Source organism: Peromyscus eremicus, chromosome 5 (assembly GCF_949786415.1).
Source record: "Peromyscus eremicus chromosome 5, PerEre_H2_v1, whole genome shotgun sequence".
Classification (NCBI taxonomy): domain Eukaryota; kingdom Metazoa; phylum Chordata; class Mammalia; order Rodentia; family Cricetidae; genus Peromyscus; species Peromyscus eremicus.
This window is the reverse complement of record NC_081420.1, coordinates 101,677,916-101,698,733: the sequence shown is the minus strand read 5'-3', so window position 1 is coordinate 101,698,733 and position 20,818 is coordinate 101,677,916. Positions and strand designations below refer to the sequence as shown.

The 20,818-nt window shown below is 48.1% G+C and overlaps 1 protein-coding gene across 1 annotated transcript in view; it reads left to right on the top strand.

The window, feature by feature from the left end:
• Positions 1–20,370, top strand: part of Cdh3 (cadherin 3) — a 48,561-nt gene extending 28,191 nt beyond the window's left edge. Inside the window, exons 7-16 of the mRNA XM_059262575.1 lie at positions 1,518–1,693; positions 2,360–2,488; positions 4,133–4,318; positions 6,907–7,148; positions 7,395–7,540; positions 8,296–8,520; positions 10,706–10,912; positions 16,502–16,632; positions 16,984–17,130; positions 19,818–20,370. Of these exons, the coding sequence (XP_059118558.1) occupies positions 1,518–1,693; positions 2,360–2,488; positions 4,133–4,318; positions 6,907–7,148; positions 7,395–7,540; positions 8,296–8,520; positions 10,706–10,912; positions 16,502–16,632; positions 16,984–17,130; positions 19,818–20,027 (1,799 nt within the window). The 3' untranslated portion in view covers positions 20,028–20,370. The remainder of the gene's footprint in view (positions 1–1,517; positions 1,694–2,359; positions 2,489–4,132; positions 4,319–6,906; positions 7,149–7,394; positions 7,541–8,295; positions 8,521–10,705; positions 10,913–16,501; positions 16,633–16,983; positions 17,131–19,817) is intronic.
• Positions 20,371–20,818: the final 448 nt, after the last annotated feature.

The window sequence follows — 20,818 nt, the reverse complement described above, 5'->3', positions numbered from 1 at the left end:
TCTGGGTCAGCAGGGTCCAGATCTAGTTGGGGATCATTCTGGAGGTCAGCCGGAACTACATAGCTGTGTGTCAGGTTCCCTCAGCACACTGCCCATCCACCCCATGAGTCCTGATCAAGCCTGACCTGTAGCAGAGCTCTGGCACTCACATTTGAGAACTTCCCAGAAGCTCTAGGCTCAGCCAGACTTAGGAGCTACAGAGACTCAGAGTTAAATCTGGACTTTGCCTCTTTACTGCCTGTGACCTTAGGCACATCCGTGACCTCTGAGCTTCAATCCAAATGGGAATATCAACCTTGAAATACTATGACGGTTAGAAATAGCACACGCCGCCGGGCAGTGGTGGCTGGCGCACGCCTTTAATCCCAGCACTCGGGAGGCAGAGCCAGGCGGATCTCTGTGAGTTCGAGGCCAGCCTGGTCTACCAAGTGAGTTCCAGGAAAGGCGCAAAGCTACACAGAGAAACCCTGTCTCGAAAAACCAAAAAAAGAAAAAAAAAGAAAAAAGAAATAGCACACGCCACTGAGGGTGTAGCTCAGGAGTGGAACACATGCTGACTGTAAGATAGGCCCTGGGCACTAGCACCCCACAAAAGAGAGAAAGAACACGTGTATCATGTGTGCACTCCTACATACTATGGAGCACCCAGCCCAAAGTTCCGCAGCCACAGGGCAAGCAGCCAGGGCTAGAGGGTGTTAGAATGTGACTTACAGAAAACAAAAATAGGTTGCCATCACTAGAGAAGAGAGGACGAGAAGATGAGGGACTGGATGCTCAGTGACAGGTGCTGGGGGTAGGGGTGGGGTCCCCTTCTTGTTTGGAGTAGTCTGAACTGATCACCTCTTGGCCTTCTGGTTTCAGAGAGTTTCAGAGATGAGTTGATCAGAGAAATTACCACCATTAAAATATTTGGTTGTTTTTATTTGTTATTTATTTATTTATTTATTTTTGAGTCAAGATCTCCCCATGTAGCCCAGGCTGGCCTCAAACTTGTGATCCTCCTGCCTTAGCCTCCTGAGTACAAGCTTGTACCAACACTGATAAAAATGTCTCAAGCCAAGCGGTGGTGGTGCACACCTTTAGGAGGCAGAGGCAGACAGATCTATGTGAGTTCAAAGCTAGCCTGGGCTCTCACTACTCTGTAGTCAAGGCCAGACTTGAACTCATGGTCAGTCCTTCTGCCTCAACCTCCCAAAGTTCTGGGATTACAAGCTTGAGTCACCAGCTACAAGTACATTCTTTAAACAACTCCCTCCAAATTTGTTAGAAGTCACTGCCATGGTCACAGCTGTGGCTGGAAGGATCAGAGCTATGGCCGTGGCCAACCTAAACTGAAGATCCACTTCCGAAGGAAAGAAGGGTGTGATGGCAAGTGGGTTCCAGGAAACTGGCTGCCACTGAGCAGGGGAGAGACAGATCCTTCTGGTATGCAGGGCAGAACTTCACGGGGTCCCAGTGTAGTCAGGCTGGCACTGGGCTGAGAGGGAAAGGTGCTGAACGGTCCCCTCCCCCTGCAGGAACTTCTGTGATGCAGGTAACAGCCACAGATGAGGATGATGCCATCAACACTTACAATGGGGTGCTGGCTTACTCCATCCATAGCCAAGAACCCAAGGAGCCACACGACCTCATGTTCACCATCCACAAAAGCACTGGGACCATTAGTGTCATCTCCAGTGGCCTGGACCGAGAGGTGAGTGGCCTTTGGGAAGGTATTAGTGCCAAAGCCTGACTCAGAGTGGAGGCTGCTGTGGCTGCCCCCAGGTCAAGGCCGGGCAGTGGAGACCCAGGTCAGCTGCTTTGGCTCGGCTGCTGCTGCATCGCCTTTTGCTGTCCCACCGCTCTTTGGGCCAGTGGCCTGCTGCCTAGGCTGCTGCCTAGATCCCCAGCAGGGGGTGAGGAGGCAGCTGTAAAATGCAGGCTTTTGAGTGCTTCTCATTTCCTGTCCGAACGGCTCATTTAGTTTCCATGTTGCCCAGATTTGTCCCTTGTGTGCCACCAAGTAGAACTAGCTCCGTGGATATTGGGACTGCCTTCTGTTTCTTAATTAGCATCTCTGCCTAGGTCCTTGCGCCAGGCTCCTGTGTGGAGCAGCCGAGGGTTGGCGGTGCTTGGGCTTGCACAGGAGAGCTGTCGGGAGATGAGACTCCAACCCTGCGCCCCACCTACCCTGTCCTCTGTTCACTTGTCTGTTCCCTGGAAGTGGGGGGAGGGGGGGGCAAGGGATCGAGAAACGGTGGAAGGGAGGACCGCTCTGCTCCCCTGCCTCTGTACCCCCAAGGCAGTGTGTTGTTGCCCAGCTGGGCAGCCCCTCACATTGGACTCACAGTGGGCTTCCTCTTTGCTCCTTTCTCCCCAGAAAGTCCCCGAGTACACGCTGACCATCCAAGCCACAGACATGGATGGAGAGGGTTCCACCACCACAGCAGTGGCCATAGTGGAAATCCTTGACGCCAACGACAACGCTCCCGAGTTTGAACCCCAGAAGGTAACTCCGGTTCCTTCCTGCGTTCCTCATCACATAAAGGACTGAGGTTGGCTGCCTCTCCAAAACCAGCCCAAGTCTGTCGTTGCTGGCTGTGTGACCTTAGTCAAGCCACCAGGCCTCTCTGTGCCCAATTTCTTAATCTGTGAAATGGAGATACGATAAATACCGGATAAATTGTTCCGAATTTTCGGTGTAATGATCTGTATACAGGTCATTTCCAGTCTACAGGTACTACAGAGGCTTGATGTCATATGAAAACTACCTCGTATCTATACCTGTCCATAAACTTACATAGCTTCTGAGACAGAAAACTCAATGCCAGGACTGGAGAAATGGCTCAGTGGGCAACAGTATTTTCCACTAACCCGAATGATGTTTGATCCCAAGACCCACGTGGTGGAAGGAGCAAACTGACTCTGTCCTTGGATTTCCACAAGTTTACCACAGTGTGTGCACCCCGCGCCCCAGCCCCAATACTAAATGTAATACAAAAATTAAAAGAGAAAATCTCAATGTCTGTTGAAGTGACACATTCCCTGCATATGGACACAAACCTCTAGCCTTGGAATGTTATTGGGCCTCATTTTCCCCTGGGGAGATTGCGCAGTTTGTAAAGTGTTGGCTGTGGGAGCATGGAAGCCTGAGTCAAAAGCCAGGTGTGGCGGCCCACACCTGGAACTCCATTGTTGGGGGGTGGAAATAAGATTCCTGGGGCTCCCTGGCTCGTCTCAGGTGGACAGCTTCTGAGGAACAATACCTGAAGTTGACCTCTCACTGCTGCAAATTACATGCATGTGCACACACACACACACACACACACACACACACACACACTGTTCGGGAGACTTAGGTAGGGTGTCACATGCCTGTAATCACAATATTTGGGAGGTAAAGGCATGAAGATCAGGACTTTAGGGTCATCTTCAACTCCGTATCACACTTTTTTGTTTTTAAAAGATTTATTTATCATGTATAGTGTTCTGCCTGCATGTGTGCCTACATGCCAGAAGAGGGTACCAGATCTCATCATAGATGGTTGAGAGCCACCATGTGGTTGCCGGGAATTGAACTCAGGACCTCTGGAAGAGCAGCCAGTACTCTTAACTGCTGAGCCATCTCTCAATCCCAGCACTTGGGAGGCAGAGGCAGGTTGATGATCTCTGTGAGTTTGAGGCCAGCCTGGTTTACAGAGAAAGTCTCCAGGACAGCCAGGGCTGCTACACAGAGAAACCCTGTCTTGGGGGGGAGGGGGAGCTAAAACTTAAAAGAAAGCTGACTCCCTGGTCTTTGTTACCTGCCCCCAAACTTCCGGCCGGTCCTCCAACACCATGAGGCACCTGTCTTGTTGCCGTCTTTCTCGGGGCCTCTGCTCTCTGCCCTAAAGTGGGTGGCTATGGACAGTAGGGGCTTGGGCACCCAGACTGGGAGAGTCCAGAGCTTCAGGCCTTCATGGAGAAGGTCACACATCTTTGCTGATGCTTGGGATTGTCTCTCTGTACCTGTGTGTGTCCTGAAAATCTCTATGGGTTAGGCCGTGGGGCTTCCCAGCAGCGAGATAAGGATTCCCAGCTGCTGGAGAGTGGAGCAGGATGGCTCCTGTCTCTGCTCTGATTGCACTGTGTCCCCGTCCCTCTCCCTCCACAGTATGAGGCCTGGGTGCCTGAGAACGCAGTGGGCCATGAGGTGCAGAGTCTAACGGTGACTGATCTGGATGCCCCCAACTCACCGGCATGGCGTGCCACCTACCGAATCGTCGGAGGTGACGATGGAAACCATTTTACCGTCACCACTCACCCAGAGACCAACCAAGGCATCCTGACAACCAAGAAGGTAGGTCTGTTTGGGCCTCTAGGACAAAGGGACACCTGCCTCAGGCCACTTACCTTGGGCCATCACTGGGGACTGCACCAAGACAGTGGCTCCTTCCTGGTACTGTCCTTTGCTCTTGTGCTGAGAACCCCTTATTTAGGCTTTGAAACAGGGTCTTACTATGGATTTTGTTTGGGGGGCTCTGGGGGTTCGGAGAGTACTAGGGATGGAGCTCAGGGCCTTTTTCTTTTATGGACTTGATTTTATCAGGATACAGGGCAAGATTGGGTCAAGGAGTCTTTGGGAGCAGGGCAGGGTAGTTCACACCTATGATCCCTCACTTGTGAGTTCAAGGCCAGCCTGAGCTATACAGTGAGACTAGTTCAACAAGAAAAGATAATAACAATAATTGATGGTTCAAGTATATGGGCTGTCACCATGCCCAAACCAGGCCCTGTGGCGGTGGTGCAGGCCTTCAATCCCAGCACTCAGGAGTCAAAAGCAAGCAGATCTCTGAGTTTGAGACCAGCCTGGTCTACAGAGTGAGTTCCAGGACAGCCAGGGGTACACAGTGAAACCCTGTCTTGAAAGACCATAAATGAATGAATGAATGAATGAATGAGTGGTCTCTGGTTTGATCCAGGTTTCAGCACCAAAAAAGAATGTGGGCCTGGTCTGGGCCTGGTGACACACTTGCTTACTAGCACTCGGAAGGTAGAGGGAGGAGGATTTAATGAGTTTTAGGCCAGCCTGGACTACATAGCAAGACCTTATCTCAAAGAAAACAGAAAAAGAGCCTTCATCTGCCTTTGCTGTCTTTCTAGTTCACAGCAGAGAGTGGCTTGGTGTGAGAAGCAGTTCTTAAAACTGCCTAGCCTCATGGTTGCACACACCTATAATCCCAGGCAGGAGGATTACTGCAAGTTTGTGGCCAACCTGGTCTACATAGCAGGCCATTCCAACCTTGCCTTAAACAAACAATATAATAACTAGAGGAATAAAGACCTATTTCAGATATGTTCTTTTGAAACAGATTCATTGTAGTACCTCTTATGTTTCGAAGTGAAGTCCATATATAACACAATTTAGGCAGCTCAGTACTTTCTAGAAGAAAAGGCTGGGGTCCTGACTCAGTGACAGATCACTTGCCTAGTATCTGCAAAGCCCTTGGTTTGATCCCTGGCAGCACCACAAAAATGAAAAGCCAGGTGGTGTATAACTTTAATCCCAAAGAGAGGTAGGTTGATCTCTGAGTTCAAAGACAGCCTGGTCTGCGTATTGAGTTCCAAGCCAGGGGTTGAGAGATAAGCTCCATGGTTAAGAGTTCCAGGCCAAGCTGGGCAGTGGTGGCCCACGTCCTTAATCCCAACACTCGAGAGGCAGAGACAGGTGGATCTCTGAGTTCGAGGATAGCCTGGTCTACAGAGTGAGTTCTAGGATAGCCAGGGCTACACAGAGAAACCCTGTCTTCAAAAACAACAAACAAAAATAGTTCCAGGCCAGCCAGGACTACATAGTAAAACCCTGTCTAAACAAACAAATAGAAAGAGGAGGAAAAATATGTTATATATATATATATATATATATATATATATATTACTGTATTATCAGATTATAATATATAGAGAATTATAAAATAGAAGGAGAGGTTCCTGTATTTTGATATGTGAGCTGTGTTTAGGACAGCGGCACTAGAAAGCACAGTGATGTGGTCAGATGTTTGCATTTGTGTGTAGAACATTCCATGTGCAGTGGGCCCTGTATGTCGGCCTGCTGACGCATTACCACCACTGGTATTCAGAACAGTGAATAAACAACTGAAATCGTCCTGAACAAATTAAATTACAAGCCCCTTTCAGAAGTTGCATTCCTTGAGAACTCAGTCTATATTAAAACCACACCAAAGCTTGCTTTATATATTAAATGTGTTCTTGGTTCTAATTATAAACAGGTTTCTCACTCCAGTGAGTATATGAGTGACTATGGGGACATTGGCAAGTCACAAGAGACATTGAGGTGGTTCTTTTTTTTTTTTTTTGGAGCTGAGGATCGAACCCAGGGCCTTGTGCTTGCTAGGCAAGCACTCTACCACTGAGCTAAATCCCCAACCTTTTTTTTGGTTTTTTCAAGACAGGTTTTCTCTGTGTAGCTTTGTGCCTTTCCTGGAACTCGCTTGGTAGCCCAGGCTGGCCTCGAACTCACAGAGTTCCGCCTGCCTCTGCCTCCCGAGTGCTGGGATTAAAGGCGTGCGCCACCACCACCCGGCAAGGTGGTTCTTTATCCATAGCATTGGTGTGATGCAGCATCCTCCCCAGGCTGGGTACCAGAGGCACCCTCATCACGACTAATACGCCCCACAGCCTCTCAGCTGTCCTAGAGGACATCACCACCCCATTGGGAATGGACCTTCTAGGCCTCACTAAGCCTTTGGGGTGGTCTGAGAAACCCCAGTAGATTTCCCCTTAGGAAACACAGGGAGTTTGGGGGTGATAGGGAATAGGAGGGGGCAGGATTGTTGCTGGCCAGAGCCTTGGTCCCTTCACTGTGACCCTTCTGATGTCCACAGGCCACCTCACAAAATGCTGCCTCGGCCTCTTCTTCTCTCCTAGGGCTTGGATTTTGAGGCTCAGAGCCAACACACCCTGTTCATAGAAGTGGCCAACGAGGCTTCCTTTGTGGTGAAGCTCCCGACTGCCACTGCCACCGTAGTGGTCCACGTGGAAGATGTCAATGAGGCCCCTGTGTTTGTCCCACCTTCCAAAGTCATCGAGGCCCAAGAGGGTATCTCTATTGGGGAACTGGTCTGCGTCTATACTGCACAGGACCCAGACAAGGAGGATCAGAAGATCAGGTACCTGGGAACTGGGCACCAGGTCAGCCACGTACATAGGTACACTTGCGTGGCTTGTGCCACTTGGGTGGCTTGTTCCATTCACCATAACGTTTGTTCAATACTGTTACCATCATTCTTGCACCAAACCCCTCCTTCCGGCCATGCTCAAGGCTGAAGGTTCTACGGTTGGTCTGAGGAGGCTCTGAATGATTACAGTAACATTCTACGTCTGCTAGCTGTGACCCTTCTCAACTTTCTGTCCAGCTACCACATCTTGAGAGACCCAGCCGGCTGGCTAGCCATGGACCCAGACAGTGGTGAAGTCACGGCTGCAGGCGTCTTGGATCGTGAGGACGAGCGCTTTGTGAGGAACAACATCTATGAAGTCATAGTTTTGGCCACAGACAATGGTGAGAGCTTCCACCCAGTCCTTCCACAGGCAGACCTGTGGTACCCAGGGCATAGGACACAGCATATTCCCTCCTTAGCAGGAGGTGGTGGTAGGGAGGGGATTGACAAACCAGTCTGGATTTAAAGGCCTGACTGCTATGATCCTAATTTTTCTGAATCCCAAGAGATGCAGTATAGAGTGAGGTACGGAGGACTCCCTCTTCAGCTTGTTTTTAGTTCACTGAACTCTAAATTGGCCTGTCGGTTTCTGCTGATAGTTGAATGACAAGGACTGCTGGGAATACCGCAGGTGATTAGTGGTGTTGCCCCATAACCAAGGGGGATTATGATATTATGCCGTTTCTGCTTGACATTTAGTGAACCAAGGACTTGAGACAGGTTTCTCTGAAGCTTCCAGTTCCCTGAAGTTGATCAGTAAACAACTGTACTAGCTTCAGGTAGCAAGTAGGTTTTACTCTGTGATCGATTATAATGGCTGTCTGAATGTAGTAGCTGTAGCTGCACTGTGATTTGTTAGTAATGTCTGCTGTGGACACAAATTAGAATGATGGTGAGATTGCCATGGATTCACCATTGCCAATTTGATCTACAATGAAGTTGGTGTATGGAGGGACTTAAGAGGGGATAGCTGGGTGGTAACCAGGAGTCACCTGGAGGCTGATTGAGTAGGTCATAGGAGAACTTAACATTGGTTCATTGACCAACTGAGAACAAGAGCAGAAGCTGAAGAGATTGTATGTTTAATTGTGAACAGGGAGCCCTCCCACCACCGGCACTGGGACCCTCCTGCTAACGCTTACCGACATCAACGACCATGGCCCACTCCCAGAACCCCGCCAGATCACCATCTGTAACCAAAGCCCTGTGCCTCAAGTGCTGAACATCACAGACAAGGACCTGTCGCCCAACTCCTCCCCTTTCCAGGCCCAGCTAACACATGATTCGGACATCTACTGGATAGCAGAAGTCAGCGAGAAAGGTAACTCAGTGGTTAGCAGGAGGCTGCCAGCTCAGCTAGGTGGTAGGTGTCCACAATAGGACTCACATACATTCCTGTTCCAGCATCTGTGGGTTGCAGAATTAATGGTCTCAACAATGGCCATCAAGTGCTCTTCCTTAGTTTTATATCAGCCTTTGAAATCCCTCAGGAGCCCTAAAAGATGGCTTCAAAAACAAAACAAACAGGACTAAGCATGGCTGCACTTAATCCCAGTACTCAGGAAGCAAAAGCAAGCAGATTTCTGTCGGGGTTCAAGGCCAACCTGATCTACCTAGTGAGTTCTAGGGCTATATAATGAGACCCTGTCTCAAAATAACAAGCAAACAGCATCCACAATAGAAACACAAACAAAATTAGGTAGCCAGGGATGGAGAGATTTCTCAGTGGTTAAAAGCATCTGTTTTAGGGTCTGGAGAGATGGCTCAGTGGTTAAGAATACTAGCTGTCTTTCCAAAGGACACTGGTTCAATTCCCAGCACCCACATGGGGTAGCTCACAACCACCTGCAACTCCAGTTCCAGGGGATCAGATGTTCTTTTCTGGTATCCACATCACTAGGTATGCATGTGGTACACATACATACATGCAGGAAAAACACCTGTATACCTCAAATAAAATTAAAAAATTAAAAAAAAAAAAAAAGAAAAAGAAAAGAGCATGTGTTGCTCTTGCAGAGATCCCAGGAGCAATTCCCAGCACCCGCATGGTAGCCCACAACCACCTGCAACTCCAGTGTCAAGGGATCTGGCATCCTCTCCTGACCTCCATGGGCACCAAGCACACACATTGTGCACATACATACATGCAGGCAAGACACTCATACACATACAATAAAATAAATACTTGTTTAAAGGTGGGTAACCAGGCCAGGCCGTGGTGGCATACCTTCTTAATCCCAGCACACAGGAGGCAGAAGCAGTGGATCCCTGTGAGTTCAAAGCTAGCCTGGTCTACAGAGTGAGTTTCAGAACAGCCAGGGCTATACAGGGAAACCCTGTTTCAAAAAAATAGGTAACCAGTTAATGTGCATGTTAACCAATTAAGTTAGCTACTTCTTAGAATAGTGTTTGAGACAGGGTTTCTCTGCATAGCCCTGGCTGTCCTGGAACTCACTCTATAGACCAGGCTGGCCTCAAACTGGGATTAAAAGTATGTACCACCATTCCCTGGCTTATAATGTATTCTTTTGAGGCAAAGCTAGTCCAGCAGCTGATGATACCAGGCATATTGATCCAATATCACATGACTTACAGAACCTCACATTTTACTAATACTATAGTTGCTTTCTTGTTTGTTTTTAATAAAATGACAGCCAAGCGTAGTAGCTCACACCTGTAATTCCAGCACTCAGGAGACTGAGGCACCAACCCAGACTACAGACTAAAACCCTGTCTTGTAAAAAATTAATTAGTTAATTAATTTTAAAATAATGAATTAATTGGAACTGGAGAGATGAATCAGTGGTTAAGAGCACTGGCTGCTCTTCCAATGGACCAGGTTCAATTCCCAGCAACCACGTAGCAGCTCACAGCTGTCTGTAACCACAGTTCCAGGGGATCCAGCACCACCCTCCTCTGGCCTCCAAGAGCACCAAGCACACATGACGCACAGATGTACAAACATACATGCAGGTTAAATACCTATACACATTAGAAAAGAGAGAGAGAGAGAGAGAGAGAGAGAGAGAGAGAGAGAGAGAGAGAGAGAAAGAAAGATATGAACTAATTGTGGGCTAGCAAGATTTCTCAGGGGGTAAAAGGGTTGCACAAGCTTGGTGGACCTGAGTTTGACTCCCAGAACCCAGAGGTGGAAAGAGACAGACTCCCGAAAGACTTTCTCCTGATCTTCACACACGCATGCCCCCCCCACCAGCAACCAAAACAACACAATAGTAAGATGATAGAAAATATACTAAAAAATGAAGTGATTTTTGTAACCCAATACTCCTCACATTGTTAAATTTTACTTCAGCCACGTTTTTGGAGATGTTTTGTTCTGCTTCTTTGTTCTGGGGCTTGAACCCAGAGCCTCATGGACGCTAAGCAGGTGGTACTCCTTCACAGCACTACACTTAGACAAAGGCTCTTCTTAAACCTTTACCATCTTCTACTCAGTGCCCACCACATATGACGTCCGTAGACTAATAAATTGTCTGTCTCTCCAGGAGACACCGTGGCCTTGTCCCTGAAGAAGTTCCTGAAGCAAGACACCTACGATTTGTATCTTTCTCTGTCTGACCATGGCAACCGGGAGCAGCTAACCATGATCAGAGCCACTGTGTGTGACTGCCATGGCCACGTGGAGATCTGCCCCCCACCCTGGAAGGGTGGTTTCGTCCTCCCCATCCTGGGTGCCGTCTTGGCTCTGCTGAGTGAGTACCATGTGCCTCCACGTGCAACTGAGGAGTTAAGAGTCCTGATTTTTCTCAGAATTTCTGAAACTAAGAGAGCATCCAGTATTTCTCATCCATTTCTTTCTGGTTGTTTTTTTTTTTTTTTTTTTTGGTTTTATGAGTGTTTTTGCCTTATATGTATGTATGTGCACCTCATGTGTGCTTGTACAAGCCATAACAGGGGTCAGAGAGCCTGGAACTAGAGTTCTGGACAGCTCTGAGCTGCCACATTGATGCTGGGAATCGAACCCAATCCTCTGCAAGAGCAGCCAGTGCTCTTAACCACTGAGCTGTCTATCCCCTCCACCGACTCATCCATTCATTAAACTCTAAATTCTGAGAGTATCATTTAGTCAGTAGATGTTTCTGGAACTTCTAGAACATGCCAGGCTAATGTCTTCCTGTCATGTCATTTTGAGACATAAGCAGCGGCTCTGGGTAGTCCAGGGACTTGTTAGAAAGGCAGACTCTCTGCTTCAGGCAACCTCTTGCTACTCCAACTGGCTGTCCCTTGCAGGATACTCAATAAACCTGCTTTTAAAGAACAGGCAGGCCGGGCAGTGGTGGCACACGCCTTTAATCCCAGCACTCGGAGGCAGAACCAGGTGGATCCCTGTGAGTTGGAGGCCAGCCTGGTCTACAAAGCAAGATCCAGGACAGGCACCAAACTACACCCAGAAACCCTATCTCGAAAAACCAAAAAAAAACAAAAAAAGAACAGGCAGATTCTCATGTCTGCTAGTCTGCTATCCTGCAGACCTGCTGATCCAGAAACTTAGGGGTAAGACCTAGTTCCCTGTGTTTTAACAAGTGCTGAGGGCTTTTAAAACATGCCACAGTGTAAGAATCACTGGGCCAGAAGATAGATGTGTTTAGTTAAAAGCAAATTTCTTTTATGACATTGGCAGGAAAATGGATACAACTGGAAATCATTATGCTAAGTGAAGTAAGCTAGACTGGGGAAGACACTACCGCGTGTTTTTTCTCTCATCTGGGACCCAGATTTAGAGTTATATATGTAAATATGTTTCTGTGTGTGCATGTGCATACGTGTGTGTGTGTGTTTATATGTATGCGTTTGCAGGTCATGAAGCTAGCATGGGGATTCCAAGGGGAGGAAGCAGAAAGAGGTGACAGATTACCTGTAATGGGAAAGCAGAAGGGGTACTGTGTGGGCAGAGGAGTGACCAACACCGGTGGGCAGTGGAGACAGGAACAGAGTGCAGTGACACATGTTACTTTGTGTGCTAACTTAAAAAAATTGTGAATAGCTGGGTGTGGTAGCCCACACCTTTAATACCAGCACTTTGGAGGTAGAGGCAGGCTGAGTTCAAGGCCAACCTGGTCTATAAAAACGAGTTCCAGGATAGCCAGAGCTATTACACAGATAAATTGTCAAAAAATAAAATAATAATAGTACTAACAATAAATAAATAAAATTTTCTATGCTAGGCAGTGGTGGTGCATGCCTTTAAATCACAGCACTCGGGAGGCAGAGGTAGGTGGAGCTCTGAGTTCAAGGCCAGCCTGGTTCTACAGAGTGAGTTCCAGGACAGCCCAGGCTACACAGAAAAACCCTATCTTGAAAAACAACAATAACAACAAAAAAAATTCTCAGAGCTAGACATTATACACTTCTGTAATCCTAGCACTCAGGGAGCAGAAACAAGAGTATTACCACAAGTTCAAGGCCAGCCTGGGCTACATTGTGAGACTCATCTCCAAAATAACAATAATGCAGATTTGAGCTAGGTATGGTGGCATATACCTGTAATCCCACCACTGTGAAGACGGAGGTAGGAGGATCACAAGTTTCATGCCAGCCTGGACTACAAAGTGCAACCTTGTCTCAAAAAACATGTGCATACACATATAAGCCCCAAATTTCGTTGCTATAAAGATAGAAATGATCATAGGTGTTTTTTCTGGCTCTTTGGCTTAGTCCTCACACACAGTGCTCATAGCATCCAGATAGGTGTGGGACAAAGGATGGGCCTTCACCACTTCCCATACCGTTCCCCAACCAGTGTTTAGGCACCAGGAGGGTAGGGATGGGGGTGGGGAGATGAGGGTCCAGCACAGAACAATACATGCAGGGGCTGCCCCTGCAGAATGGCCACTGCTGCACAGAGAGCTAAGAACAGTGGTTTAGCAGGCAATCAGGTGCTGCTGGGAAGAAAGAGGAAGCCAGAGGAGCAACAGGGTAGGAAGTCTGCAGTCTTAACTAGGATGAACAGAACAGGCCTAAGGTGGTGTTAAATAACTAAAGATCTGGAAGAGGGAAGGAAAGCAGCCATGCAGGTGTCCAGAACAATGTATGCCCTGGGGTATGCCCTGGGGTGCGTGGAAACTGCAGTGCCGTGGTGGGGAGAGGTAGGGAATGAAGTCAGAGGGGAGAGAGGTGCACACTCCTTGTAACGGATCTTGTGGACTGCTGGAAAGACCAGGTGATTTTGCACAGTCACCAGGAGATTAGAAGCATCGGAGTGCTATGAGCTAACATGAATTTTATGGAATTTCTACTGAAAAGACTATGCAGGGCCAGGGTGGAGGCAGGAGACTGTTGCCATAACTTACGGGTAAGAAGATGGTGGGTGGCCATACCAAGATGGCAGTATGGTGGTAAGAGTTCGTTCAGCTTGGGGGAAGAAAGACTGGCAATGATTCCAAGCAGAAATAATGGAATTTTGGAACTGGCCCCTGAGGCCTCCTGCACCTTGCCTCAGTCCCTGAATCCCCCACCACTATCCAGTCAGTCCCCGATGTTCATGAGAGTCATGAGCCAGGTAAGGCGTTTGCTTGCTGGGTTAAGGGAGGAAGATTGGTTTCCACTCGTAGCTCCAGGTTTCAGTCCAGAACTTGAATCATCTGGTCACATCCACAGTAGAGAACAGGGAGGAACATCCAGGTCCAGTGGCATATCTGTTTAATCCCAGCACTCTGGAAGCAGAAACAGGTGGACTGCTGTGAGCTTGAGGCCAACCCTAGTCTACATAACAAACTCTTGGCCAGCCAGAGCATCACGGTGAGACTGTCTCAAAAAGGGGATGAAAAGGGCTGGAAAGATGACTCCGCAGTTAAGAGCCCTGGCTGCTCTCTTTCTGAGGACACCGGGGTTCAATTTCTAGCACCCACATGATGGCTCACAATCATCTGTAACTCCAGTTCCAAGGCTCTGACACCCTCTTCTGGCTTTTGTGGGTACCAGACATATACAGGATACCAGACATACAAGCATCCCTACACATAAAATAAAAATAGAGGAACAGAGAGACTGGATACATGCAAACTCATGTTCATTCTCTTTGCTCGAATACAGTTCAGGATCCCCTGCCTAAGAAATGATGCCACCCACAGTGGGCAGCACTTTCTACCTCAAGATAATCCCCCACAGCCATGCCCACTCACTGGCAGATTTGATCTAGGTAATCCTTCCTTAAGATTCTCTTCCTAGGTCATTCTAGATGGTGTTGTGTTGACAATTAAAACTAACCATCATGCTAGTGCTGGTCACATCTCAGAAATTGTTAAGGACAAGCAAGATTTCATAAGACAGTCTCCCTCTCACATCATCCAGGTACTTAGACTAAGTTGAAATGAGCCAGGAATCTCGGCTTTAAGAGAACTGGGCATTGACAAAGTGTAAACTTCTGTGGACTTCACAAGAATTTGTGAGTATGTGATTGTAGACAGTCACCTAGAAATGCAGACGATAACACGTGGCCTTAGTTGAACAAAACTTCCTTTATTGAGTACCAAGCTATGTAACAGACACTTGGAGTTTAATAAAAGAATGTTTGTCTAGCAGGCATGAACTCCTGGGCTACATCCCCAGAACCACATAAAAAAACTGGGCAAGGTATACCAAGTACCTGCAGTCCCAGTACTTGGGAAGCAGAGGCAGGAGAATAAGAAATTCCAACTGAGCCAGGCAGTCCCAGTACTCGGGAGGCAGAGGCAGGCGAATCTCTGAGTTCAAGGCCAGCCTGGTCTACCTAAAAACAGGGAATGAGTGTGGACTGTGGTGGAGCTGGGGGAGGAGGATAAGGAAGTACAGTTTCCTTTTGCCGATCTGCTGTGGGAAGAGATATGCCTGGCCAGACCAAACGGAGAAGTGAGTAGGCACATACACATAAGCCTTGGGCTCAGGTGGGAAATCCAGTTTACCTTTAGCCTTCCCCCAGACCCGGTGGGGAGGAAAAGAGAAGAAAGGAAGTCACATCCAGTCCATTCCTGTGTGTGCATCCGGAGAAGCCATGACCCCCAAAGAAAGCTCGGTCTGTCTTGTCTAGTCGCAGAGACAATGCTTCTCTCAGTCAATAATAATAATAATGATAATAATAGGCAAACCCAAAGAGAGTTTGCCACAGCAGAGGTGAGAGGGCACCCCATAACGTCTGGGAGGAACGGCCTGGCCTTAGCTGCAAGTTCTCCCCAGGCAAATGCTTTGCTGGTCTTTCCAACTGTGCCACTAGAAGTCAGTCTTTCCCTTCCGATTCCAATCTAGCGTTTGCCACTAGATCGGTTACTACAGTATATCAACATCACTTATTTTACCTTTAAGTCCGTGGCTAACTTAGAGGATATCAATGGCTAAGAGTATCATGGAAGGTAACGACTAGCCCCACACACACACACTTTGATACCACCATTGTGGAAAGTCTGAGGTAGTAAATGCTGTAGGACTGCAGGCGCGAGAATTGGGAGTCATGATGCTTCCAGGAGGAGGTGACGTTGAGTGGAGACCTAAAGGTGAAGCTGTGATTGTGCATGAAGGACAGAGACTGGAGGGCTCTAAATCTATAGAACTGGATATCGTAGTGAGGTCCTGGGTCCCAGCATTGGGAGGTCTTGGAGGCAGAGTGTCAGGGTTCTCTAGAAGAACAGAACCGATACGGTGAATGTGTGTGTGTGTGTGTGTGCGCGCGCGCGCGCACGCGCGCACGTGCGTGCGTGCTTGTATAGATAGGGGATTTATTAGAGTGGCTCACAGGCTGGGGTCCAGCTAGTCCAACACTGACTACCAATGAAAGGCCCAAGAATCCAGTAGTCGTTCAGTCTACAAGGCTGGATTCTCAGCCGGTCTTCAGTATACACCAGAATCCTGAAGACGTAGGCTCTAAGGCCAGTGAAGGAATGGACTTGCCAGCCAGAGGGTGAGCAAGCAGGCAGAGAGAGCCAGCTTCCTCCTCCCGCGTCCTTATCTAGGCTGCCAGCTGAAGGTGTGGCCCAGATTAAAGGTGAAGGATCTTCCCACCTCAAAAGATCTGGATTAAGAGTGGTCTTCCCAGTTCAAATGATTTAATTCAGAAAAATCCCTCACAGGTGTGTCCAGATGCTTGGGTTTTAGTTAATTCCAGATGTAGTCACGTTGACAACCAAAACTAGCTGTCACCCAAGGAGGATCGGGAGTTCAAGACTAGTCTCAGCTAGACAGTGAGACTAATCCTGGCTACATGAGACCCTCTCTGAAAAACCCCTAAGTAGCTAAATGCACTGTTCTCTGAGGGCTTGCAGTCCCAGCTGGCCTCGTGGTAGGGGAGTACTCACATTTCTCCACTCTTTCAGCCCTTCTGCTGGCGCTCCTCTTGTTGGTGAGAAAGAAAAGGAAGGTCAAAGAGCCCCTTCTGCTCCCAGAGGATGACACCCGTGACAACGTCTTCTATTATGGTGAAGAGGGTGGTGGCGAAGAGGACCAGGTGGGTCACTGGAGGGGCTAGGCGGTAGATATGGATGCTCCCAAGGCCCATGGTGGAAGTGGTTGGACAACCCAACAACCTCCGTTAGCTATGTTGAGTGGCCCCGGCAGAGGCATCAGTCTTCCTGAAGAACTGGCCACCAACTCCCTCTCCTGGGACGATGTCTAGTGCCATATTCTCTTTGCCCCAGCTAAGTGGCTCTCAAGTCTGCCCTTAGTTTGGAAGAAGGGGGGCAGTAGGAATGAGGGATTTCTGGGATCTCTGGCTCTTGCAGAGCACCACAGGGGTGAGATGTAGCTGGTAGGAATGGGGTACGTTCTCAACCCCGTGCTCCCATTTGTTTTCATAAAGGACTATGACATCACCCAACTCCACCGGGGGCTAGAGGCCAGGCCTGAGGTGGTTCTCCGCAATGATGTGGCACCAACCTTCATCCCCACACCCATGTACCGTCCCCGGCCAGCCAACCCCGATGAAATCGGCAACTTCATCATCGAGGTGAGGCATGGCAGGTTAACCCACAGCAGCCCTGAGTCAAGCACAGGTAGCGTGGGAGAACAAACACTGGCTTTCTGTATTGACTCTGAGTTCAAATCCTGGCTCTACCCACCAGCTATGTGAGCTCTGAACACTCGAGTATCTGTGGGCTTCTCTTTCCTCCTCCATAAACTCCAAATTTGTAGAAATAGTTTCATCATTTATTCAAGCACTGAGTTATTAGGAAAGTATTCTGGAATCAGACAACTTAGGTTTGATTTTGATTTTTGGTGTGTAAGGCGCTCTCTCTCTCTCTCTCTCTCTCTCTCTCTCTCTCTTTGTGTTTTTTTTTTTCAATTCTTATTTATTTATTACGTATACAGTGTTCTGCCTGCATGTATGCTTGGATGCCAGAAGAGGGCACTGGATCTCTTTATAGATGGTTGTGAGCCACCATGTGGTTGCTGGGAATTGAACTCAGGACCTCTGGAAGAGCAGCCGGTGCTCTTAACCTCTGAGCCATCTCTCCAGCCCATGTGTTGGTTTTTGTTGCTTGTTTTAAAATTATTTTGTTTTATTATTTTGTGTGTATGGGTATTTTGCCTACATTCAAGTCTGTAAACCACATGTGTACAGTGTCCCCAGAGGCCAGAAGAGAGTGTTGGATCCCCTGGAACTGGAGTTGCGGACAGTTGTGAGCCCCCATGTGGCTGCTGGGGATTGAAACCCATTGCTCCAGCCTGTGGTTTTTGGTTTTTGTTTGTTTGATTGGTTGGGGTTTGTTTGTTTGTTTGTTGTTGTTGTTGTTTGGTTTTTTGAGACAGGGTTTCTCTGTGTAACGGCCTTGGCTGTCCTGGAACTCTCTTTGTAAACCAGGCTGGCCTCAAATTCACAGAGATCTGTCCGTCTCTGCCTCCCAAGTGCTGGGATTAAAGGCGTGCACCACCATATCCGGCCTGTTTGTCTTTTGAGATAGTGTTTCACTATGTAGCCATCACTGTCCTGGAACTTGCCTGGCACTGGAATCCCTCAGAACTTTCGAGACCACTGGAGCCTCTGAAACCTCACACACACTCCCAGGACTGGGCCTCCATTGATCTGGATGTGACCCTAATCCAGCTTTAACTCTCCAAATAAGTTATTTTGTAGATCCTTAAGTTAGGTAGGTTGGAGGTCTATGTGACCTACTACAGACTCCTTAAAGTTGTCTTCTGATCTACACACACACACACATACACACACACACACACATACACTCCCATCCTCTGTTCTGTCTTCTGCAGAGATGGAAACACCTGCTTGCCCCTTTTGCCTGTTGGAAGTAGTCCAGCAACAAGCCTCTCTTCTTGAGCTTTATTTGGAAGAGTGCTGCATCAGACACACGGGTGCTCACACCTGGAAAGCTGCATCAGACACCTAGGGGTTCACACCTGGAAAGCTGCATCAGACACCCAGGGGTTCACACCTGGAAAGCTGCATCAGACACACGGGTGCTCACACCTGGAAAGCTGCATCAGACACACGGGTTCACACCTGGAAAGCTGCATCAGACACACAGGTGTTCACACCTGGAAAGCTGCATCAGACACACAGATGTTCACACCTGGAAAGCTGCATCAGACACACAGGTGTTCACACCTGGAAAGCTGCATCAGACACACAGGTGCTCACACCCAGAAAGTTGCGTCAGATACATGTAGCTAGAGTTTTCCTGCCTGGCCCACAGTCAGGACAAATCTCTATCACCCGCCAGTCCCAAAAGGGGAAGTGCTGTGGATATTGTTCTGTATAAATAAAACACTGATTGGCCAGTGGCCAAGCAGGAAGTATAGGGTGGGACAAGGAGAGAGGAGAATTCTGGGAAGTAGAAGGCTGAGTAGGGGAGACACTGCCAGCCTCCATGACAAGCAGCATGTAGAGATGCCGGTAAGCCACAAGTCACGTGGCAAAGTATAGATTAATAGAAATGGGCTAAATTTAAGAGTAAGAGCTAGACAGTGGTAGGCCTGAGCTAATGGCCGAGCAGTTTAAATAATATAAGAGTCTGTGTGTTTATTTTATAAGTGGGCTCCGGGACTGGCGGGATTTGGCGGGAGCTGGAGAGAAATTCTCCAGCTACAGATACACAGATGCTCACAGCTGAAAAGCTGCATCAGACACACAGGTATTCACACCTGGAAATGTTGCTCAGGGCGGCTGGTTCAGAGAAGATGCTTTGAGCCTCTCATTAGATGAGGACAGTTTCTAGACAATTTCTAGATAGTTTGCAAATTCTATCTTAATTCCCACATTTGCAAATATAAAGATGATGTCCAACTATGTCAGGTACTAGCCTACTAAGGTTTTGTATGTACTCAATTCCTCAAAAGCCACAGGGGCATACAGATATGAAACAGGCATAGAGTGATTGAGAGGTTTGCCCAGTCTCAAAACTGATGTGTGTAGTCTGCTGGCTGGATCTGTCTGACTTCAAAGTCATGGTCTTTGCCCACTGCCTTGGGTTGTCCTGAGCTGCTGTGCTAAATACTTTCTATGCATTATTTAATTCTAACTTTCAAAGCCTTGGAGGCAGAGGCCAGGCAGCCTTCCCCTGGGTTGGAGGTGGTGGGAGTATAGAGGTTCAGCAGATACACTGATTTGCCAGAACCCAGACAGCTGGCAAGGGTCACCATCCTGCCATTCCTAACTGCTGATCTCTGTCGCTCTAGAACCTGAAGGCTGCTAACACGGACCCTACTGCTCCGCCCTACGACTCCCTGCTAGTGTTTGACTATGAGGGCAGTGGCTCCGATGCTGCCTCCCTGAGCTCCCTCACCTCCTCCGCCTCCGACCAGGACCAGGACTACAACTACCTTAATGAATGGGGAAATCGATTCAAGAAACTGGCTGACATGTATGGGGGTGGCGAGGATGACTAGGCTACCCTGCCAAGCCATCCAGCAAGAACTAAAGATCAGGTCGCAGCAGCGTCTCCAAGGGAGCCTAGCTTCCACTTCAGCCGAGGACTCTGGAGCTTGCCAGGAAGCGACCTGTGTAGCACACTGCCTCTGACATGAAGGCTGGACTGTAAGCCTTTCAGATGGAAGGGATGTGGTGTTGATTTCGACATTGATCCCCTCTCAGCCAAGGTTGCTTCAGACACTGAACTTCTAGAGGTCTCCCACCGCCATACAGTGCTCAGCCCTGCCCTTTCAGGGCCAGCTTGCTCTGATGCCCTCTCTTTAGAAAGAGGCTTCTTACTCTAGCCTTTTTTTTTTTTTTTTTTTTCTTAATGCAGTTTTCAAAAAGTTAGAGGCTGGGGGTGGGGAAGGGGTCAGTGTCCCCTCAGGCCTTCTGGAAGAGAAGCCTGCAGGGCTCACTGGTCCTGGTGCATTTCTCTGATCTCTAGACCTCGAGGCTTCACATTGGGATGGATTGTTGCATTATTTTTTTTATTTTTATTATTATTATTTTTTTTTTTTTACTGAGTATGTCTAAATTGTCTTGCATTTTTTATTTTCTCTGTTGCGTGTAGATGGAGAGTGATGACAATCGTGTAAATGTTCTGGAATTTTTTTTTATTAAACGAACTTTTCCCAGAAGTGGTAGGAGAGTGAATTTAAAGCAAAATGCTTATCTAATTCTAATTCTCATACTCTACCGTGCATTTATGAGAAGAGTTTAGCGGTTCTCAGACTTTTTATAAGCTCTTGCAAACCCCCTCACTTCT